Raw genomic sequence first — 25,071 nt, 5'->3', positions numbered from 1 at the left:
CCTTCTTCTATACGCTCGGCACAGGATTACTCTTATACTCGTTTTTTTAAAAATGTTTTTTCCTTCAATATTCATTACCCCTTCTCAGAGTTTAAAGCGGCACCTTCCATAACCCTTGCTAGATACAGGTAAACTCTCATAAATAAACTCTTTATCACTTTCCCCCAAACATATGCAAATAAATCCCCACAATATGCAAACAACTCCCTCCCACCTTTAATTGTCAAATCTGTGTTGTTATACTTACATCCGTGGATAGGACAAAGCCTTTGGAATTGCTCCTCCCACAATCGGTTACTTTGCCTTCCGGCCAGCAGGGTGGCCAGCGGGGCATCCAGCAGCGAGTGGGCAGGTTTGTCTTCAAAGGGACTTCTGACAACCATCTCAGTTCACGCATCATTAGTTATCCAGTCCTCATGGGTTACTCCGTAGTCCTCAGGCTCGCAGCCAGGAAAAACAATATAATTACGAGGACATTGGCTAACCATCCCCTGCTACCACATGCAAAGGAAGGGTGGAAACCCCCTGGGTAAGCAAAGAGGACATGCCAGGGGTATTCCCACACCCAAAAACAAAAAAGTCCAAATAATTTGACAAAGACCTGCTTTATTTAACCAAACCCATATTAAACAGGGACAGCTGTGGACATCAAGACAATCTCCGCTCTCTCAAATACTTCCAGGCTTGACAATGTTTTAAAAACGAGGATTACATCACAACTGACGTTTCATCCTAGAAAACCTAAGTGGTGGGGGGATTAGTTACAGTGATAGACATATGTTCCATAGAGGTTAGTACATTCATTGGCTGCACTCTATCTGGTGGCCCCGCCTGAGACCACCTACTAAACTGATAAAAGTAAAAACATGTCATCATAATTCAAAATAATTGGCCAATGCAACATTCATAAATGAGCGTTAAAGGTGGGTAGGGATTGTTCAGTGTTGTCTTTCTCAGCCTTGGCAAGTTGGAAGGTTACCAGCACATGGGCAACAACAGGGGTTGGTGAGAACGGCACAAAGGTGCTACTTTTCCCAATAAGTTTACCCATGTCTTATTCTCTAGGCCACAAGCCAGGACGTTTAGCTTTTAACTTTGCATTGCCTTGTATCTTTTTGTCCCGAGAACTATTTGGGAATGAAGGCCTCAGCCTGTCCGTCCCAGAATCTGAATAGACCCTTTTCTCCAAATGTAGGTCACGTGTGTGGAGACCACACGTGGAGTCCACATTTGGATTATTTTGGATTATTCTGCTCAGCATTTACTAGGATTTTAGCCCTTATTAATGCGGGTGTCTTACCCTTCCTATTCTCTAGTCACTTGCCCAAGCTACTTTCTTCCCAATATTGAACCTTAGTTTATGGGAATCTGACCTTGCAGCATTATTTGTTTCTTTTCTCAATCTAAGATAAATATGTCACATGCCTGTTATTGTCTGTTCTCTTCGGTGCTGATCCAACCCTTCACTGTGCACGATAACCTTGGCACAGGCTGTATGATTGTTGTATGGGCTGCTCTGGTCTGAGTTTTCTGCTACCTCAGCGAGCCAGGTCCCCCTGCAGCTACGAGGCTTCTCGATCCCCCCCATTCACTTGAAAGGGGCTGCACCGTCCATCTTGTTTAACATGACCTTCATTCTTGCTGCATTCAAGCAAGCAATGTATGTATGCTTATGCATCTTGCGTTTCAGAGTATATATGGAGCATGTGTTTTCTAGCCTATTGGATGCAAGCAAACTCTTCATGTGTAAGTGAAATTTTACCTATTGACATCATCTGGGTCTTTGGTTACAACATGTTCATGTCTTCCATAGGCTGCAAATGTATCTCTTCTTCGATTGATCCAGGATAAGGTTGGTTGGGTTGCCACATACAGAATCTATCTATTCCAATAATAATGGTTATAAAACACTTGTGTGACGCCGTGGCCATAATCTGTGAGCGTGATAGGGGTCCGTGTAAATCCTTAGCATGAGGCTGCATCCAGAATCTATCTATGCTGATAATTATGATCATTATGAATGACTTGCCTGAGGCTGTGGCTGAAACCTGTGTGTGCCAGTATTAATGGTCACTGTAAATCACTTGCATGTCATGGGGCTGGGGCTCATCCCAGCTGTCATCTCCTGCATGCGGTCATACACACAACACACATCCCTGCACACATACACATACAAAAACACAAATGCACACACTCTGATACTAACATATACATGTAAGCAGTAAAGACTTTGGGGCATGTTTCCTGGGCCTCCTCTAAAAGAGACCGCCTAGGAAACGCCACCCAGAGATGACTGCATAGTGAGAGGAGGGCCGGCAGGGCACACATAAGGGCTGAAAGAAGGATGTGAGGGAGCAGGTAAGAGGATTATTGGGTCCAGGGTGTATGGAAACAGAGGGCCTGGAGGTGGTCGTAAATCAGGTGTGGGGGAGGTCTTATATGTGAGGAGTTGGGGTGGAGTGGGGTGGGGCAAGCAGACATGGATGTCAGGGTGGGGCGAGCAAACATGGAAGTCTGGATGCATCAGGGTGGGCAGGCTGGGGGCTGAGGCATATATTTCATTTTCATTTTCGTTTAATATACTTGATAGCCTTGCGGCTTTGTATATAAAACATTAATCACAAAGACATAACACAATTCACATATAATGACCCAAATAAACAACCTCTGCTAAAATGTTAAGCTCTAGATAATGAAAATACACATTACATCACATAATAAAACTCCTCCAAGTTAAACATTTCAACAATTTGAAGATAAAATAGGACCATAAAATAAATAAGATTAATATCGTCCCCTTGCATAAAAGTTGGAAATGTCATTAATGTCAATTGTATTGTCGTAAGACTATAAATGTTGCAGCCAACTCAATTAGACTCTCTCAAACTAATAACAGATGGTGTAATAATTCAATTGCCTCACAACCGCATAGGCGACAGAGGCGCATATCCCGGCTCAAACCTAGGTGTACCCCCTTATTTTCAAGTGCTTCAGAATTGTTGAATTTCATCATTAAATATGTTCTGAAAGTCAGAGGACTGGGATAGGCCCTTACATTGTTTGGGGTTGATTCCCGATTCTGTCTATACCAGCAATATGGTCCACTGTGTGCCTAAATCGCTAATTCAATAAAGTGGTATTCATAGAAATACATTGCTATTTTCCTATTTAGCCAGCCTTTGAACCGAGCATTGTTACTATGTTCACCAGTATGGATAAAACCATCCACCCATCTTTGATACATGGGCCCTCATTACAACCCAGGCGTTAAGGGGTTAACGGCGCCATAAAAGGTGGCGGCGCCGTTAAACCCTTAACGCCTGATTACGAGGTCCCTTTGCGGGTGGCACTTTAACGCCTGCTTTTAGCAGGTGTTAAAAAACCAACCCGCAAAGGGACCTTGGTGCTAAGTACGGTGCCGCAATTTGCAGCACCGCACTTAGCGCCTTCCCCATTCCCATTGAGCCCTATGGGGCAAAAATGGGAACGGGGAAGGGCCATGGTGGCATGGGGAATTACTGCTCCGCCAACCCCGGAATGGGGCGGTAATTCCCCATTCCGCCATGGCGGAGTCGGTAAGCTACCGGCATGGACCATGGTGCTATTAGCACCATGGTCCAACGCCTGGGTCGTAATTCAATTTGCCCAGTGTGCCCATCGCACCACTACAGGCATATATCATGGGGCATTCTAGGCGACACCCCCCGATCCCCGCCCAATACTAGAAAAATCATGTACATTGAAGGCAGTTTCAAGGCACTCTAAAAAAGGCTGAATAGAATCACATACACATGATTTACAGCTACAATCTCACTAAATACATGCATGCACGGATACACACATTTACACATATTACATACAAAAATGGACACTCCATACATTGCAAAATACTTACCTTTATGTTTTCTACTCTGCATTGCATCTTCTCTTCTTCGGGTAAAAGAAGGATCAGACAGGAGCACTGGGTGTGACAAATACAGGCAGTGCCGGCGCACCCCAAAAGGACTAAAACACATAGGGTGTGCCGTTGCTGATTGGTGTGGTTGAGGCTGTTGAATAGCAATCTGAGCGCAGACATGCACCAAACACTTTAGTGCAATGGAAGTGGCAGCCGTGCAGCAGGCAGGAGGTGATCACCCCAGACCTACTGGCTCTGGAATTGCTTGTATCCCTTAATATCTTATTTATCTTACTTACACTTTCATTGTTGTTCCTGTAATAGATTCTACTCCTAGAGCCTCCCACCCACTATGCCTGTTCCCTTTCCCCCTACTATGTCTCTCTCTCAATCCTTTCTTAAATCGCATCTCCTGTCTGTTGTATTCGTCTATCACAATTTTCTTTATTCTCCAGCATGGGGTCTGGCATGGATTCACATGGTTATGAATATTCCCCGTCGTCATGCTGGAATCCTCGGTAAAGAAACAATCAGTATCAGTTTCATTTCTGATCTGTCTTTCGTAGTAGTAACCAATCACTGGTCTCTGGGTCATACTGCCCCCACCCAATGACTGCCCTCTCCCTAAGCCCCGCCCCTGGCAGCCATCCTCAGATCTTTACCGCACGTTCAAGTGTGGGAGTCCTCGTGCTATAGCTCTCGAGCTTGTACTGCGTTTTGCGCTTTTTCAAAGAGATTTATCTCATTTTTCGGTTCAATCGAGCCTCAAGCTCCACCGTTTCTACTTCCGATCAACAGGGCCGCGTTTCGGATTTATCTACGCCCCTCAAGGGTGAAGTTTTAGTCAAGTTACGCTTCTTGGAGGATTCCAGAAGTTTCTGAGGCCTACCTCGCCTCGCAGACGAGAAGAACATGGCCCAGGAGAAGGGAAGCTCGACTCCCGGCAAACTGTTCAGGATCTGCCCTGGATGCAACCTATAAAATGTGTTCGAGGAGGATGAGCATTCGAAATGCCTTTACTGCCTCCACGAGGACAAAACGCAGGTGGAGAAGGACTGTGCGTTTTGCATGAACATGTTGGATCGGACTATGAGGGATCGTCGGAGCCGTCTTTCCAACTGGCTGGAAGGCAAGAGCCCAGCAAGTGAGAAGAAGAAGAAGTCCGAGCGGTCTTCCAAGTTCTGTGAGGGTGCCCCGGCGACGGGGGCCCAACAGAAGGCAAAGCACCGCGAGTCTACGGGCACCGGGAGCGCCGAACGGTCGGGCTCCTCGGCTGCCAGGCAGGGCGCACCTTCACCGACGCCATCAACCGCGAGCCAACGCTCTGGCTCGGGGAAGAGAAAATCCGAGAACCCGGCTAAGCTTCTTGAGAGGCCCCGGTCGATCTTGAAGGATTAGGCCGAAGGGGAGCGAGGCGGTGACCCTCCCCCTAAGGTGAAGGCCTCAAGCGTGCCCAAGGTGGTGAAGGCCTTGATCCCGGCCAAGGCCTCGATTGAGGGAGTCGCTGCGGCACTGGCGAAGCCTGTGGAGGCTATTCCGGTGGAGGTGACCCCGGGGCCCAGAGTTTCCCTGCCTCCGCGGAGGGAATCCTCTTTTAAGCCTGTCAAGAAGACCCCCGTGAAAACCCCGGTGGAAAAAGAGCGGGGGAGGTAGCCGCGACGGACACGGACACAACCTCTGAGGAGGAACGGACCGAGAATTTGGAAGATGCCCGGTCCCATGGGAGGGTCCCGACGAGGGGGACGACGAGAGCGAGGGTGGCGACGACAAGGTTCCCGTGGAGGAGGAACAACCGTCGCTCCCGGCACGCCCATCACAACCCGAGCCACAAGGCAACTCGGCAGCCATTTTGACGGCAATCCAAGTCTTATGCACGGAGATAAGGACGAGACTGCCCCTACCCCCGACGGACGACCCAGCTGAATCGGGTCCGTCGGGAAGCCCTCCAAACAAGAGGAGGAGAATTCATCCGGCTCCCTTTGAGCCGTCACGGCATTCTCAGCCTTTGTCGCCCTCCCCGATCCCGAGGGAGGACATAGGAACAGACACAGCCACGACGGGGACGGATGATGATGGCGGTGATGACAGGACTGACCTCCCGTCTCCGATTCCTCAGGCGTCTCCTCCCGATGAAATTGGCTCCTTCCATGCCATGATTGCCAGGGCATCCAAGCTTTTTTAGCTCTGCCCCGAAGAAAAGAAGGAAGGCTTCCTCTATCAATGGCGCGAGGCCAAGAGGAAGACGGCCCTCGCGGTGCCGTTGCTGGATGACATCTGGGACAAGGGTCTTGCACTCCTGAAGAACCCGTCCATTAGGCTGCCAAAAGGGACCGGTATGAGAAGAAGTACCGAGTCCCCGACGGCACCCCTTTGTGCCTTAGGGCACAACCGACCCCGGATTCGGTCATCTCGGCAGCGGCCAAGAAGAAAGCGGGGGGGGCTTCGGCTTCAACTTCAACTTACCCACCTGAGGGTGAGGGAAAGAAACTAGATGCCATGGGATGATGAGTCATCTCGTTGGCGGCGACGACGATTAAGGCGGCCAACGCCCTAGCGATTGTGGCCCGCTACGACAGGGAGTTGTGTTACAAGCTCGGCCCCTGTTGGAACGACAAGAGGGCAGAGGCCCTGGCGATCCTACAGGAGGGTGAGGTGGTGTTGGACCACGCCATAACTGTGGCCACGGACATTGCCGACACCGGTTTCCGCCAGTTGGGCAACAGCTTTTGCCTTCGATGGCGGGGGTGGCTCAAGGCGACGGATTTCCGCCAAGACGTGCAAGCCAAGGTTTTGGACATGCCCTTCGACGGGAACAATCTGTTCGGAAAGACAGTGGATGAGTCACTGCAGGCCATCAAGACCGACACGGAGACGGCTCGGGCCTTGGGAGTTCTGCAGGAATGGCGGCCGTCCTTTCTGAACTCCGGAGGCAAGCAAGGTGCCTCCAAAGGATTCGGCGGCGGCTCCTCAACCTACCATCAGGCGGCACGCTCCTCACCGCAAGAAGCCTACAGGGGATGAGGCAAGTCAGGTGGATCTCGCCGTCATCGCCATGGAGACCAAGGCGGCAAGGCTGCTTCCAAGCAAGACTGAACCGGCCGAAGCACCCCGGTGGGAGGCAGGCTGACGAAGTTTGTCAGCGTGTGGGAGTCCATCTCCACTGACCGTTGGGTGCTGGATGCCCTGGCCCACGGGCACACTCTGGGATTTCTAAAGAAGTGCCCCTGAATTCCTCCCGTGGCCAGGAAGGAAAACCACGTCCCTCAACTGCTGTTAGAGTTAAGAGCGATGCTCAAGAAAGGAGCCATCAAGCTCATCCCAAAGAGGCTCCGGGGCTCCGGAGTATACTCAAGATACTTCCTCGTCAGAAAGAAGACAGGAGGTTGGCGTCCCATCCTGGACTTGCGTCGGCTTAACAAATACATCAAGACACACAAGTTCCGGATGGTCATCCTCCAGCACGTGCTGGGCCAGCTGAAGGAAGGCGACTTCCTATCGTCGTTGGATTTGGAGGATGCATACTTTCATATCCCCATCCTAAAAGGACACCGAAAGTTTCTCAGGTTCGTAGTCCAAGGGCGGCACTACCAGTTCAAGGCCCTCCCATTCGGATTGAAGTCGGCACCCAGGGTGCATAGCACCAGTGGCGGCGCGGCTGCACCTGCAGGGGATACCCCTACCTGGACCAGTGGTTCATCTGAGCAGGGACAAGGGAACTCGCCGTCGAACACACAGCAAAGACGGTCCGGCTGCTCATGGACCTGGGATTCTCCATCAACTTCCCCAAATCCCACCTGGTCCCGTCGCAGGTTGCATTGTTTCTGGGAGCCAAGCTCGATACAGTAGCGCAGTTGGCCTCGCCATCGGAGGAAAGAACGCAGGCCATCCTGGGCAAGGTACAGCATCTGCTGGCCACGGACGTGGCCAGAGTGAGGTCCATCAAGTCCCCTCTTGGGATGATGTCCTCTTGCATCTATCTGGTGCGCCTGTGCAGGCTTCGGATGCGTCCTCTGCAGGAGTTCCTCGATGCCCGTTGGATGCAAGCGACGGGCAGCTTCGAGGACAAGATCTCGCTCAATGAAGTATTCCGCCAAGCAATTCGATGGTCGGGCACCCGCGCACATCTCACAGTGGGCACGGACTTTCAGACCCCAGCATACTAGGTGACGGTGACGACAGATGCCACCCTGGAGGGGTGGGGAGCGCACCCCGGAGATCTTCATGCGAGAGGCCTGTGGCTCCCGGAGGAGAGGCAGCTCCACATCAACATACTGGAGCTCCGATCAGTGTTCTGGGCCCTCAAGTCATTCCTCCCGTCCCTCAAGGGCAAGGTGGTGAGGATCTTCACTGACAACACCACCACGATGTTCTACATCCGGAAGCAGGTAGGAACCAGATCCCCAGCCCTGTCCAAGGAAGCCCAGGATCTGTGGCACTGGGCGTTGCCCAGGGGATGTTTCTGGTACCTTTTCATCTAGCAGGGATAAAAAACACCATCGCCGACTCACTCAGCAGGGAGCTGCGCTCGTGCCAGGAGTGGGAACTACACCAGGATCAAGTGGATCAACTCTTCCGGCGATGGGGCAAACCCCAAATCGACCTGTTCGCAACGGCAATGAACGCCAGAGGTTCGCCAGTAGGTTTCCCCAGCCGAGGAGCATGGGCGATGCTTTCTCGTTCCCCTGGGACGGCCTGTTCCTTTATACGTTTCCTCCATTGCCGTTGCTGCTCAGGCTCATCAACCAACTCAAGAGGTCCCGGTGCAGGATGATCCTCGTCGCTCTGACACGTCTGAAACAGATATGGTTCCCGGACCTTCTGGACTTGTCAGCATCCCCACCAGTCAAACAGTCGACGGAGGCAGATCTTTTCTCCAGAGAAGGAGGCGCCATTCTTCATCACGACCCAGAGTCGCTGAACTTGCAGGCATGGTTCCTGCATCACTAGAGTTTGGAGGGTATGATATCCCGGCTGACTGCAGCGAGGTTCTTGCAAAGGCCAGGGCGTCCGCAACTCTCAAGTGCTACGGACACAAGTGGAAGAGGTTCTCTGTCTGGTGCCGTGCACAGAAGATTAACCCTCTACGGATTGCAGCCCCTCAAGTGCTACCGTATTTACTGTCGCTGGCCAAAGCTGGACTAGCTCATGCTTCCATCAAGATACATCTGGCAGCGATTTCCAGATACACCAGAACTGCAGGACGGTCGTCCCTGTGGTCTCATCTCCTGGTGAAGGAGTTTATGAAAGGACTGTTCCGATCGTTCCCGCCGGTGAAGGCTTCAGCCCCGGCGTGGGAGCTCATGGGCCCGCCATTCGAGCCCTTGCATTCGGCTCCGTTGAATTTCCTGTCGTGGAAGACAGCATTCATTGTGGCCATCACCTCTGCACGACGCGTGGGAGAGATTCAGGCCCTTTCCTGCAAGCCTCCATACTTGACTTACCACGAGACGAGGGTGGTGCTGAGGACGCACCTCCTTCATGCCCAAGGTGCCGTCGGACTTCCATCTCAACGAGCCCTTGGTGTTACCAGTCTTTTTCCCATCGCCTTCGTCGCTGGCCGAGAGACTTTGCACTCGCTGGATGTAGCTAGAGCGCTGAGGTTCTACGTGGACCGAACGAAGAGTTTTCGGAAGACATCACAGCTGCTTGTGAACTTTGGACCTGTGAACCAAGGGAAGGCTCTTTCGAAGGCTTCTATTTCCCGATGGCTCTCCGGCTGCATCATGCACTGTCATCGGTTGGCAAACCGACCGTTGCCCGGCCGTCCAAGAGCCCATTCGACCAGAGCGATCGCTGCAACCACGGCGTTCTTGTCTGGTGTGCCCCTGCTGGACATCTGCAGGGCTGCTATATGGAGGTCGACGCACACCTTCATGACATTCTACTGCGTCGACCCGGATTCCAGGGAGGAGTCCAGAGTCGGCCAGGCAGTGCTGCGCAACCTGTTCGCTTAAGGTGAGCCTGGTGAGGAGGTAAGAGATGCTTAATGTTGAGTTTTATGTAATGCTTAATGTTGAGCCTTGCCACCTCCCGTGGTTGTGCATGTGTGTACTGCTATGTATTCTTATATTCATGAGCATGTGAATCCATGCCAGACCCCATGCTGGAGAAGGAACAAGTTACTTACCTGTAACTGTTGTTCTCCAGCATGGGTCTGGCATGAATTCACATGCAAACCCTCCCTCCTTCCCCTCTGCAGCTCTTCACTTGGTCATACTGCCACTTTACATGCTACCAAATCTGAGGATGGCTGCCAGGGGTGGGGCTTAGGGAGAGGGCAGTCATTGGCTGAGGGCAGTATGACCCAGAGACCAGTGATTGGTTACTACTAAGAAAGACAGATCAGAAAATGATACGGATTTTTTCTTTAGCGAGGGTTCCCAGCCTGACGACGGGGAATATTCATGAGCATGTGAATCCATGCCAGACCCATGCTGGAGAGCAACAGTTACAGGTAAGTAACTTGTTCCATACCCTCTGCATTGCTGTTTTTAGTAATTTATGTACAATACATTGGAAAATAACCTTACCAATAAATGCATGATAAATAGGGAATGGAGAAAAAAAAACAAGTGGGTCACTTTCTTTGAGGCATTAAAATCGCAAAGGGAGTAGAAATCAAGCGTGGTTTTCATGCAGTGTGTGATTCTGGAAGTGTAATGAAGAAGAGGGAGGACACAAATCATAATTACCAATACCATTGATCATGGAATATTGATGGGGAGGCTAGAGGAGTATTTGCTGGGGCAGCACCGGATTGGTTTCATGCTTTCTTGACCTCTCGGACGCAAATAGTTTCCCTTCACCGCTACCGCTCCTCTCCAGTTCAGCTCTTTCTCCCCTGCTTTTTAATTTATATATTCGCCCTTTGCTGATCTTGATTCATCTGTTTGGCTTTAGAGTCTTCTCGTATGCAGATGACACACAGATGCTGTTAAGACTAGACACTAAGCAGGGCGATGTAAGAGAAAAGCTAAATAACTGCCTGGAAGCTGTCCGAGTCTGGATGGAGTCAAATTGGCTCAAGTGCTTTTTGGCTCGCATCATTGGGCCCTTTACCTAAGCCTTCCAAGACAGTTTGTAATTTATGTGTAAAACTTTCTGAATCCCTCTATGGAGGCACAAGTTAATTCAGTGTATGGTGCAGGCTTTGTTAAGCTCAAACAAATGAAGTAAGTTCTCCCATTTATTTCAGATACATTTCATGCTCAAGTAGTGGCAGCTTGTGTTAATGGGGATCTGGATTAATGTAATGCTGTTTACCTGGCCCAGCCTGCCTTTCTTATGCAGTGCCTGCAGGTGCTACAAAATGCAGCAGCAGCTTTGGTTACCCACTTGCCAGCCAGAGCAGGAGTAACGAAGGCTAGACAATCTCTCCATTGGTACAGTTTAAGGCGCTTTGCATTATGCACCATGCACTAGGTGGAAATGGATGCTTAGCCATCCAGTAGAAACTGGTTAGATATAGCCCGGGGCATTATTTGAGATCCACAAATGCAGCACTCCTTCAGATACCCAAGTACAGGAAAGAACATTTGGGTGGCCGGACCTTTTCAGTGGCCGGGCTTTGGAATTTGTTGACTGAACATTTGAGAAAAATTGAGGATTTCTTATACTTCAAAAAGCATATCAAAAAGTTTCTCTTTAGATAAAGCTCAGAGATACTTACCCCTTTTGACACCCAGGTTTAGTTTACATCTATCTTGACTATCAGTGGTTTGAGCGCCATGAGTCATTGAGTGATAGAGCGCTATACAAATAAATTGATTGATTGATTGAATCACTCACCATGATACACATCGCTTCACAAACTAGAGAGCATCGCCGCCTGCATGTCATTTTGAGGCAGGCGGAGGTGCTGTGGCTTTCTATGGCATCTGCACATTTTAAGCACCTGCAAAACACAAGTCTGCTTGCTATGTGCAGATATAGCAGGCAGCATATATGACTTGTTTAGGTAATGGGGTTAAAAGTCTGAAACCCAGTTCTGTCAGGATTTCTGTGTTAGAGATAACTCCATTACCAAAAAGAATCGAGATAGCACAGAAGAAACTAGGTGCATGCATGCATCATCATAAACAGCGCTTCTCCATTTTATTCACAGACTAAAATAACTCACATAGTATGATATGAAAATTTATGGAAGAAATAGAAAGGTAAGATTCCAGAATTTGAAAGCAGAGTGAAATGGATTTAGAAGGACTCCACTCTCCGAGACAAACATATGGATGGAGAGGTTCATGAGGTATGATGTAGATACACATGATCGTTCATATGTGCTTGTGAATAGCAGGCATGGTCATGTTCAGTGTTGCAGAGTTGCTGAATAGGATTTAACACAGAATAGACTTGGTTTCAGCAGAGGGTTATGTCTTTGTATTCTGTTTCTGTAGGACAGGTTATAGCATATATTTGAGATAGGAGCTAAAGGAAAGGCACTCACTGGCTGGGATCCGTCCTTGGTCACTCAGGTATGTCATATGAGATCAGGATGGGCAGGTTTGAAGTAGCTGGAATCGGCAGAAAGATTGCATTTTGTAGGTTAGAACAGTTTTCTTTAAGGCAGTGAATCAAGCCAATTACACTCTAGAAGGACGGAGGCTTCTTATCTGCTACTGGATATTGCAGACATGCTTCTGACCAGTTATTGGACCGGGATGCAGCATTGACTAACAACTGCATGCTGGTAGTGATTCAGTAAAAGGGTAACAATTGAATGATTGTGATCTGACATTGGGGGCAAATGAAAGGCATGCAATAATGGAGAGCGTCTGAGTGTTGAGGTGAGCTTGGAGTTGTACTGCTAGACCTCATGTATTCCTTTTATCTTTTCTCCTAGGTATTCTCCATTCGGCATCGCCTGTTTGATATGTGGAAAGATTGCCGCCATCAAAGACCTTGAAGTAGTGGCACGGCAGCTTGGCATGTACATGGTGACTGTAATCGTGGGGCTGGTCATTCATGGTGGGATAGTCTTGCCTCTAATTTTCTTCTCCATCACAAGGACAAACCCCTATACATTCTACGGGGGAATATTTCAAGCATGGATCACTGCTCTCGGCACAGCTTCTAGGCAAGTAACATAACAAAAGTACAAGTTTGTTTCTTCCTCATATTCTGGGTAGCTCTTTGGCCAGCTTTGGTGAGAAGTTTCACCCAAAAAAGATACAGAGAAAAACTTACCCACCTTGACTTTTTCTTGCACTCTTCCCTCCCACAGTCAGGTCTAGGGCAAGATATTCAAACACTCCTCACACTGTCGATTCTTATGGATATGCACTGCTTTTAGAATAAACGTTGAGCCTTCTATTTCTAATACATTAGGATATCTGCTCAACCCGACCAGCTAACTCAAGTGGCACATGTAAAAAGCATGTGCAGTGCATTTCTGAGAGTATGTCCACATGCTGCGCTGTCATCTCTTTTTTACACAGTCGTGACTTGTCTGCACAGCTTATGGTGTAGAGGCTCAAAACCCTTGACGCATCTCTGAATATAAAATGAGTCATTACATGATAAGTATTTTCTGATCCACATCAGTGAAAGGTGTTCTCAATTCACAATGGGTATCTGAACGTGGGTATCAGATGGACACATTCATTGTCAACCTTCCTTTTCCACCCCTTTGCACCAACATACAAACCAAGCAAGGTCATGGAAAGTTTCCTTCTTTGTATACTTAAATTTTTCAAACTTTTTTCCCCAATAATCAAAATGATAAATTAGAAGAAACAGAACAAACAAGGGGATTCAGATGTTTGCTTATATCCATATGAGTGCTCAAAACAAATTGAGTCCATTAACTTGGGAGAATCATAATGATGGTTAGCTTTTAATTGCAGTTCAGAGTAAGTCATCTTGACCGAAATATTCCTATTCCGAATCTGACATAAAATAGATACAAATACTAACATAAATGTGCTTTGTTAGATGGTCATCAATAAAATATGGAACTAAAGTGCTGGCTGGTGTGGGTTTTCACTATAATAATCAACAAATGGACTCCTCATGTGTATATATTTCTGAAATCAACTTAAAGTAAGTGCCCTCAATTTTGCCACTGCCATAATTTCCTAGATCTTCATCCAACACCACGTGTTCAATATTTCGCCCTCCACTTTTTTCAAATTTCTGGCTATCGTCAGCTTGGCAGCTGTAAGAAAGTGGGGGATCAGTAACGCCATTACTCCCAACAACGGATACACACCTTAAACTAAATCAATAACATTTCTGTTGTGTTAGGGTTAAGGCAATCCAATAATAAATAGATAATAAACATGAAGATAATTGTTGATGGAGAGGATCAGTTAAGTAAGGTAAGGAAAATAAGATCTGGGTATCTATCATCAGTATAGAAGCATGGTTTAAACCAATAGTCACTAATTAGGAAATAAAGAGGACTATTATTATACAAGATGAACCAGGGTGGCCCTAGAACTGAACCCTGTGGAACACCAAAGGGAAGCGATGATGGTGGAGAACCCTTCCAAGATACTGTACAAGGAACAGTCAGAAAGTTAAGAAGAAAACCAATTCAGAGCAGAACCAGCAATCCAGTGAGATGACAGAGAGAAGCATTAAGTCCTATCCTGTTATACTAGTTGGAAATGATGGAGTGAAACCATTGCAGAACCATATTGGATAGCCTGGCTATTTAACCCAACATGTTTAGGATAATGTGATGGTCGGGGTCTATGATCCCTGATGTGTAACTCTCGAGCAACATGTTACTCGCAGGACCCTAAATGTTGCTCAGCAGTTGCTCCTTGCCATGGTGTGGAGGTCAAGAAAAAAAAAGAGGCACTGCAGGGTTGGCACACCAATGACAATGTTCCCTGAAGCAGGACTCTGCGGGAAGGATAGACAGTCAGTCGAATATGGCAGATAAAAATGACCATCAAATTAGTTATTATTGCATTAGCAGTATTTGAAACAACAGTTTGGATTTAGTGGTGGAGAGAGTAATATGGGTGCAGGAAACAAGGGAAGTGGCTTCAGAGATTAATATCTTAAATCTACAGATTAGACGGACGCAAGTGATTGAGGAGAAACTATATATGCAACATTGACCTTTGTTGCCAAAATGCACATTTATTTGTCCAAAATGTTTCACACTAATTTCATTATCTTGGTGTAAAAAGGTTCATCTTTGGATTGTTTTTTCAGCAGGGAAATTCTTCAGTGGACAAAATTAAGCTAGATGGCCATGTTTTTGTTCTGGTGAAAATCGCCATGTTTGGTGCCTTTGTTCAGCTGGTAACTGCATATTGGATAAAACATTGGCATGCATGCACCACTTACCTTTCTTAAACATTTTGCATATGTCAATTATTTTACAGGTGAGGTTTTTTGTTGCCACCATGAATAATATTTGTAGAAATATTAAATACTTCTTGTATTTCAATGTCCTGGCAGAAAAGTCTCATAATATGATGCTTCGCCGATCTGGCAAGTGGCTAATGGGCAATTAACGCAAAGGCATTCCAAATTGTGCAGCATTAAATGATTTTTTTTTAAAAATATTTTTATTTTATTTTGAAATCAAACAAACACACTACAACTGTTTCAAAACATAGAAAGCATCATAGTCCAGCACATTTTCATTAGAACTCCCCAACTCCCCCCCCTTAAACTAGAGCCGGTTCTCACATGTGATTTACGGGAGCATCATTTGGTAGCACAGTACTTAGGCAGTCATCATCCGGGTCCTCTGTTCCGTTGTTACCCTGGTGAGGGTTTGCTATAGAGGCCACCAATTACCGCCAGGCCAGCAAGGGCCCTACTTCCTCCTAGCCCCCCTGGTGACCGCTTCAAACCAGACTACAGATTCAGCTTCCGCCCACCTCAAGAGGTCCGTCCACCATAGCTCCACCCTAGGTCTGTGGGCCGCCTTCCAGCCCATGGCAATCCTGCGCTTGGCCAAAACACAAGCCAGGTCCTTCATGCTTCATTGCTTATGTGTTTTGAATGCCGGGGTCTAGGGAAAAGCCCAAGCATGCATGACCAGGCCGATTCCACATCCAGCACCACCCCCCCACCAGCCAGTTTCGTCTTGACCTCGTCCCAAAATCTGTGCACTTCCGGGCAAGCCCAAAACATGTGTAGCAGTCCCGCATTCACCTCCCCACACCTGGGGCATTGCTGAGTGGCTGGTCCACCAAACTTTGCAATCTTCCCGGGGGTTAAGTAAGCCCTGTGGATAACGTACAATTGAAGCTGTTGGAATCTCGCGTTTCGGGAAACCACTTTGTGGTACCTCTGGGCCCGTTCCCATTGCCCGTCCGTCATGGGTCCTCCCACCTCCTCCTCCCAATCTTGTCTCAATTGAAGCAACTCCTTCCCTGCCCTTACTCGCAGGAGCTCGTATATCCTCGATATTGCGTGCCCGCCCTCCGATACATCATACATGGTTTCCAGGGAGGCGTCGGGGTCTTCCGCTAGCACTCTCAGGCCATCTTTCTCTAGTCTTTTTCACAAGCCTAGTGTAGGTTATATATTGGCCACCATGTACCCCCGTCTCTTCCTGCAACCTCTGAAAGTCCACTGCCTCCCCTTCCTGCCATATGTCCCCGAGGGTGGCCAGGCCTACCTGTTCCCAGTATCTACGGACCGATTCAAGTAGTTGAGAGTCGCTCCCGCACAGCGCCGCCAAAGGGGCCTGCTGAGTGTACGGCTCTGAGTCCCCCCCAATCTTCCATTTCCTGTGGCAGATGTCCCAGCCCAGCCTCAGTAGCTGTCAGAAAGCACCACAGTATTAACCGAAAAGGATACGGTACTCAAAAGGATACAGGTGGTAGGGTCTTCCGGATCCCTGTTCAAGCGTTTTGATAGTTGTGAAGTCAAATTAAGACCTTCCAAATGATACAACTCTCTGACCGGTAAAACAGGCAGAGAGATGGATCACTGGAAAAGGCGTGGGTAAGGTATAGGAAGTCAGCCTAGAACAAAATAAAGTATCATGAATAACTGCCCCAACCTGGATATGATGGAATAGAAAATGTCATGAATGCACACACTGACCTTGAGTCTAGGGCAGACGAATCCAGCAGAGTCTCTTGAGGAATCCAAGGTAGAACAAACGACAAGGAAGGGAAGATTAGTAAGGGAGACTTATCCCGAACGGAACGAGGCTCACGCTAGATACCGGGTTGATGCACCACAGGATAGCGTCCAAAGTACTGTTCACTGTCACCTTCCAATTATTCTTGAAAAGCTTCCTTCCCACGTAGAGTAAAGTATAGAAATGAATCAATCCCCCTGTTAATATCACAGGTGCAGGAGTTGGAAATAACGCTCCTTTTAAGGTATAAACAAAGTTCACGCGGTTCTGTACAGCCGCAAAGAAAAAAGCGTGTGCGTGTGGATTTACACGCGATTAGGATTCACGCAGTCCAGGCCAGCAGCGTTCGAAGACAAGATATGCGTGTGGATTTACACGCGAGCAGGATTCACGCAGTCCAGGCCAGCAGCGTTCGACGACAAGATATGCGTGTGGATTTACACGCAAGCAGGATTCACGCAGTCCAGACCAGCAGCGCTTGAGGATAGCGTATGCGTGTGGATTTACACGCGAACAGGATTCACGCAGTCCAGACCAGCAGCGCTTGAAGATAGCGTGCGCGTGTGGATTTACACGCGAGCAGGATTCACGCAGTCCAGGCCAGCAGCGCTTGAAGATAGCGTGCACGTGTGGATTTACACGCGAACAGGATTCACGCAGTCCAGGCCAGCAGCGCTTGAAGATAGCGTGCGCGTGTGGATTTACACGCGAACAGGATTCACGCAGCCCAGGCCAGCAGCGCTTGAAGATAGCGTACGCGTGTGGATTACACGCGAACAGGATTCACGCAGACCAGGTCAGCAGCGTTTGAAGATAGCGTACGCATGTGGATTTACACGCAACCAAACAGCTCCAGGAATCAGCGTGTGACGGAAAACACGCTATAGAAGGCCCAAAAAGTAGCTGTAGTAACCTGCAAGGAAGCAGACCGGAGGTTCAGCTACACAACGCCAAATGATTCGATCAGAAGCAGCGAGTGAAGTTTCCACGCTGCTTAAATACGTAATGCCGTAGTTCACGTGACGAAGCAGAATACACGTGAAGTTAGCAACGTGAAAAGTGCAAACGTCGTTTTCCCGGCAACGTATCGAACAACCGCCATTTGGAATAGAACGGTCTAGCTGTTCTACGAGCGTAGGAGGTAGGACCACGTCCAGCATGCATGACAGTGCCATCCCCCAAAGGGGCAACCTCTCCCCTTCTCGTGTGAAACCGTTTCAATAAAGCAGGAGCATGAATATTAGAAAGAGGTTCCCAGGACCTATCTTCGGGCCCATAACCCTTCCAGTCCACCAGATAAAACGGCCTAAGAGAACGTAGTCTCATATCCAGTATGTCCTGTACCTCGTATTCATCTGAACCCCGCACAGAAATAGCAACGGGCCGTACAGGCAATCTTGTGGCTTCAGAACATGGCTTAATGAGTGACACGTGGAGTACGGGATGCACTCGCCATCGTTGTGGCAAAGCCAGGCGGACAGCAGCCGGATTAATTACTTGGAGCACTACATACGGACCAATGTATTTAGGCAATAATTTCTTTTTGCCTGGAATTCTCAAGTTCTTAGTGGACAGCCATACTTTCATACCAGCCTTGTAGATGGGTGCGGGTGTTCTATGAGCATCAGCGTAGAACTTGTCGCGTCTTTTAGCCTGCTCTAATTGCTGCTTCACTTTCCTCTGTAATTTCTTCAGATCACGAAAGGTACGGCCTGCGGCAGGAGTATCCAAAGACAAGCTGGAATCCAAAGGTATAGACCGGGGGTGCTGTCCATAAAGCGCATAGAACGGTGAAGTGCCTATGGCACTATGATAGGAGTTGTTATAGGCGAATTCAGCTGCCGGCAGGACCGTGAGCCAATCCGATTGGTACTGCAGACACAGACACCGCAGATATTGTTCCATAGTGCAGTTGACTCTTTCGGTCTGTCCATCAGTTTGAGGGTGGTAAGCACTGGACATTCTATCATCAATCAGTAATGCAGAGGTTAGTGCTCTCCAAAAGCGTGACGCAAACTGTGAGCCCCTGTCCGTAATGATTACTGACGGTAGACCAAAGAAACGAAATACATGGTGGATGAATAGGTCGGCCAGAACAGCAGCGGTTGGTAAACCGATACAGGGAATATAAAGAGCCAATTTAGTGAAATAATCCACTACAACCCATATGGTATCGTACTCCTGGTTTGGTGGGAGTTCTACCACAAAGTCCATAGATATCATGTCCCATGGTTTGTTAGGGACAGGTAGGGACTGGAGTAAGCCCACTGGTTTACCAGGGGTGTTTTTACACTGGATGCATACAGAACAAGTTGATACATGATCTATGACAGCTTTTGACATGGACGGCCACCAGCACCATCTTTTGAGTAGTTCTAGTGTTTTCTTCTGTCCAGGATGGGCTGCGATCAAGGAATCGTGATTCCACTTGAGGGCTTTATTCCGCGTTGAAGACGTCGGTAGGTAGAGCACTCCTTGTGTGAATGGTAAACCGTTATGCACGTCCAGATTCATATCCTGGATAGCTTGTGGATGATTTTTCACCCACTCTTGTACTTCGGTTTTTAAGGATGGTTGAACAGAACAACTACATATTACATGATCTGCCAACAACTGATTCTGTACTTGTACTTCTTCCTTCGCCTCTTCACTCATACGGGACAACGCGTCCGACTTAACGTTTTCTCGGGCAGGACGGTATGTGACCCGGAAATCGTATTGGGCAAAAAAGACATGCCATCTGGCCTGTCGGGCCGTAAGGCATTTCATGGATTTGAATGCTTGAAGATTTCTATGGTCAGAGTACACTAACACCTGATGTTTGGCCCCAAGGAGATGATGACGCCATTCTCGGAAGGCATCCTTGATAGCCAGCAGTTCCCGTTCAGTGACGGTGTAGTTACGTTCATATGGGGTAAGTTTGCGAGAGAAGAAAGCCACTGGGTGCTCCTCCTTGGTTTCTGTGCAAACTTGTGAGAGTACCGCTCCAGTAGCGACACTGGATGCATCCGCTTCAACGATAAACTGGCGATCTGGATCTGGATGTTGAAGCACGGGTGCAGTGGTAAATGCTTCTTTCAACTTTTCGAATGATGCTTGGGCATTTGGGTTCCAACAGAAAGGAACTTTAGAACTAGTTAAGGCTGTCAAAGGAGCTACTGTTTTGGAGAAGGAATGAATAAATCTGCGATAAAAATTCGCAAAGCCTAAGAAAGACTGTAATGACTTGACATTGTGCAGAATCGGCCAATTCAATATGGCCTTCACCTTGGAACGGCTCATTCGAGCACCTAGATTGGTAATGTCATAGCCCAGGAATTCCACTTCCTGTGAATGAAAGACGCATTTCTCGGCTTTCACATAAAGAAGGTTCTCCCTGAGTCTTTGTAGGACTGTAGAAACGTGTTTGACGTGTTCTGAAAAAGATGATGAGTAGATCAGAATGTCATCCAGATAAATCACCACAAACTGGTCCATTATGTCCCTGAATATATCATTCATGAAGAATTGAAAAGTGGCGGGAGCGTTGCACAGACCAAAAGGCATCAACAAATACTCGTAAAGACCATACCGTGTCTTGAAAGCGGTCTTCCATTCGTCGCCTTCACGAATGCGAACCAAATTGTATGCTCCTCGCAAGTCCAATTTGGTGAAGTAACTGGAAGTACCTAATTGATCCAATAGAACGTTTATCAGTGGTAAAGGATATTGGTTTTTTATGGTGATGTTGTTAAGTGCCCTGTAATCAATACAAGGCCTTAGGTCTCCCTCTTTCTTCGGAACAAAGAATAGAGGAGACGCAGCAGGTGATTGTGATGGCCGTATGAAACCCATCGCTAAAGCTTTGTCAATGTATTCTTTCAACACAACGTCTTCTTTTGGGGTCAGTGAATATAAACGACCTGTAGGGATTTTGGCACCAGGAATCAATTCAATAGGACAGTCGTACTGTCGATGGGGAGGCAATCGTTCTGCCTGGCCCTTGTCAAAGACATCAGCATACTCAGAGTATTCGCATGGTATGGTAGTGTCGCTATGATGAACCACGCTGATAGTTGAAGCTCCCACCATAGAGGCTAATATGTGTTGCTTGTTTGACACCTCCTGACTGGTAAAGCAATGTTCATTGCAATGAATCGAAGGATACTGGAGCAATCCCGAAACCCAGTCAACGGCGGGATTATGAAGGGTTAACCATGCAAGACCAAGTATGATCTCATACTGCGGAGCAGCTATGACATCGAAGATGATTTCTTCCGAATGGTTATTCGATAATGTCATCTGAACAGATACCGTCTCCTGGGTTACCATACCAGAAGTCAAAACAGATCCGTCCACGGTATTAACCGTTTCAGGTTTGTTCTTGTTTACAAGGGGTATGGAACAGTTCTTGGCATATGTGATGTCTATGTAATTGTTGGTGGCTCCGGAATCAACCATGGCCTTGGAAACCAATTCTCGTTCACCACAAAGTAACGTCACCTCAACAATTACGGGTGCGTGTTTAGGAATGGTACTGGAGTCCGATGAAACACTCGACATAGGGACTCCTGCTATTGTCGAGTTTTGGCGTTTCCCGAACGCTTGATGGGTTTTTTAGGACATGTCGCCAATAAATGCTCAGATGAACCGCAATACATACATAAATGGTTCTTTCTTCGGTTCTCTCGTTCTGCAATGGACAACCGGCCTCTCACGATGCCAATCTGCATGGGTTCGGGGTCGTTAGAGAGGACTGACGGTGTTTCTGAACGCCCCGAGGCTTGCATGAAAGGCTTTTTCTCTCCTTTCCGAGCATTCCTTCGGGCATCAATTTGTAAAACCAAATCGAGCAACTCTGTGAATCCCGTAGGAACCACCGGAACTGTAGATAAGGCATCTTTCAGTTCTTCTGAAAGACCCTTGTAGAAAATAGCCGTTTTCTTGCCGTCAGGCCATTGAGTTTCGGCTGTTAGTTGATTGAACCGGGCAATGTAAGGCAAAAGAGGCTGATTGCCTTGTTGTAGATTAAGTAACTCCAGGTCCATGGCTTGAGTAGCATAACGCATGTCAAAGACTTTACTCATAGCAGCCAAGAGATCGTCACAGTCGTACAACAAAGGGCTATTTGTTTCCAACAAAGGGTTAGCCCAAGCAGCAGCTGTGCCCCCTAAATAGGAAAGTACGAATGCTGCTTTTGTGGTTAGGTCAGGAAAAGATGTAGGACGGCAAAGAAAATGGAGACGGCACTGATTAACGAAGGTTCTATAGGTTTTGGGATCACCAGTAAACCGTTCCGGAGGGGCCAAGGGAAACTGAGTGGGCATAACCACATTAATAGTTTCCTGTGGGGGTGTCATAGTCCCCGATCCAGATGCAGTGGCCATTGGAACCTGTGCTCCCTGAGGACTACCGTGCATGGCGTCTTGCAGAACGTCCATACGGTGCCGTAACATATCCTGTGCCGTAACCATTTCATTTCTCAAATCGCTGATCAACTGAGTCAAAACAGCTAAAGGATCCGTACCCTCCATGGCTTCTGATTCTGTCAGAAAGCACCACAGTATTAACCGAAAAGGATACGGTACTCAAAAGGATACAGGTGGTAGGGTCTTCCGGATCCCTGTTCAAGCGTTTTGATAGTTGTGAAGTCAAATTAAGACCTTCCAAATGATACAACTCTCTGACCGGTAAAACAGGCAGAGCGATGGATCACTGGAAAAGGCGTGGGTAAGGTATAGGAAGTCAGCCTAGAACAAAATAAAGTATCATGAATAACTGCCCCAACCTGGATATGATGGAATAGAAAATGTCATGAATGCACACACTGACCTTGAGTCTAGGGCAGACGAATCCAGCAGAGTCTCTTGAGGAATCCAAGGTAGAACAAACGACAAGGAAGGGAAGATTAGTAAGGGAGACTTATCCCGAACGGAACGAGGCTCACACTAGATACTGGGTTGATGCACCACAGGATAGCGTCCAAAGTACTGTTCACTGTCACCTTCCAATTATTCTTGAAAAGCTTCCTTCCCACGTAGAGTAAAGTATAGAAATGAATCAATCCCCCTGTTAATATCACAGGTGCAGGAGTTGGAAATAACGCTCCTTTTAAGGTATAAACAAAGTTCACGCGGTTCTGTACAGCCGCAAAGAAAAAAGCGTGTGCGTGTGGATTTACACGCGATTAGGATTCACGCAGTCCAGGCCAGCAGCGTTCGAAGACAAGATATGCGTGTGGATTTACACGCGAGCAGGATTCACGCAGTCCAGGCCAGCAGCGTTCGAAGACAAGATATGCGTGTGGATTTACACGCGAGCAGGATTCACGCAGTCCAGACCAGCAGCGCTTGAGGATAGCGTGCGCGTGTGGATTTACACGCGAGCAGGATTCACGCAGTCCAGGCCAGCAGCGCTTGAAGATAGCGTGCGCGTGTGGATTTACACGCGAACAGGATTCACGCAGTCCAGACCAGCAGCACTTGAAGATAGCGTGCGCGTGTGGATTTACACGCGAGCAGGATTCACACAGTCCAGGCCAGCAGCGCTTGACGATAGCGTGCGCGTGTGGATTTACACGCGAGCAGGATTCACGCAGTCCAGACCAGCAGCGCTTGAAGATAGCGTGCGCGTGTGGATTTACACGCGAACAGGATTCACGCAGCCCAGGCCAGCAGCGCTTGAAGATAGCGTACGCGTGTGGATTACACGCGAACAGGATTCACGCAGACCAGGTCAGCAGCGTTTGAAGATAGCGTACGCGTGTGGATTTACACGCAACCAAACAGCTCCAGGAATCAGCGTGTGACGGAAAACACGCTATAGAAGGCCCAAAAAGTAGCTGTAGTAACCTGCAAGGAAGCAGACCGGAGGTTCAGCTACACAACGCCAAATGATTCGATCAGAAGCAGCGAGTGAAGTTTCCACGCTGCTTAAATACGTAATGCCGTAGTTCACGTGACGAAGCAGAATACACGTGAAGTTAGCGACGTGAAAAGTGCAAACGTCATTTTCCCGGCAACGTATCGAACAACTGCCATTTGGAATAGAACGGTCTAGCTGTTCTACGAGCGTAGGAGGTAGGACCACGTCCAGCATGCATGACAGTAGCCGCCCCTTGCCCACCAGTTTGTCTCTGCACAACCACACCACTTCCATCAGAAAGTATGGGGCTGTATCTCCACGCAGAAGCCTAGCTTCCGCCGAGTCTTCAGCTGAAAGCCACCTGGCCATGTACTGCAGCTGCCCCGCCAGGTAATAGAGTTCAAAATTGGACAGGCCTATCCCCCCCCTGTCACATGGGTTCTGGAGCTTCCACAGAGCAACCCTATTCCTAGAGCTGCCCCACACGAAACCCCTACACACGCTATGAAGTTTCACGAATAGGCTCCTAGGTATCAAAAACGGGACGTTCACAAAAGTGCAAGAGTCTAGGCAGGACCACCATCTTGAGCAAGGCCGCCCTCCCCATCATGGTCAGGGGCAATCTAGACCAGAATACCATGCTGTTTTTGATCCCCTCTATCGCCTTTTCCGTATTATGCTTGTGTTCTGCCTCGACTTTGTGGTAAATATTTATTCCCAAATACCTAAATGTCACGGGCTGCCATGGTATTGGCAGGACCGGCAGCCTCTGTTCCGGGACATTCCTATATCTGCCCAAAGGGAACAGACTAGACTTTCCAGGGTTCACTGATATGCCCGAGAGGATGGCGTACCGTTCTATTACCTCCAGCACGTACTGCAGATTTTCTTCTGGATAATGCAAATAGAGGAGCATATCATCCGCATATAATGATATCAGGTGCTCTCCACTGACAGTACTTATGTCCACCTCCCTATATTGTTGTCGCAGGCATATTGCCAGCGGCTCTAATGCCGGTATATATAGCATGGGTGACCAGGGGCATCCCTGTCTTGTCCCCCTGCAGAGCTGCCAAGAATCTGAGACTGTGGACCCTGTTTTGACTCTCGCCATCGGGGTGCTATAAAACAACTGGACCCATCTGAGGTATCCAGGTCCAATTCTGTACCCCTTCAGGACCGCTTTCAGCCAGGGCCATCGTACTGAGTCGAAGGCCTTGACCGCGTCTAACGACACTATAGCCAACTCGCCCGTGTCCTCCTCAGTTTG

The 25,071-nt window shown here is 48.2% G+C and overlaps 1 protein-coding gene across 1 annotated transcript in view; it reads left to right on the top strand.

The window, feature by feature from the left end:
- The window catches only part of LOC138453429 (excitatory amino acid transporter 2-like), a 724,030-nt gene that overhangs the window by 556,325 nt on the left and 142,634 nt on the right, over positions 1-25,071 (top strand). The window contains exon 7 of the mRNA XM_069606271.1: positions 12,738-12,971. Within this exon, the coding sequence (XP_069462372.1) occupies positions 12,738-12,971 (234 nt within the window). The remainder of the gene's footprint in view (positions 1-12,737; positions 12,972-25,071) is intronic.

This window comes from Ambystoma mexicanum, chromosome 1p (genome assembly GCF_040938575.1).
Source record: "Ambystoma mexicanum isolate Mex_15411 chromosome 1p, UKY_AmexF1_1, whole genome shotgun sequence".
Lineage (NCBI taxonomy): Eukaryota > Metazoa > Chordata > Amphibia > Caudata > Ambystomatidae > Ambystoma > Ambystoma mexicanum.
The sequence above is the reverse complement of the archived record's forward strand: the minus strand, read 5'-3'. Positions and strand labels throughout refer to the sequence as shown.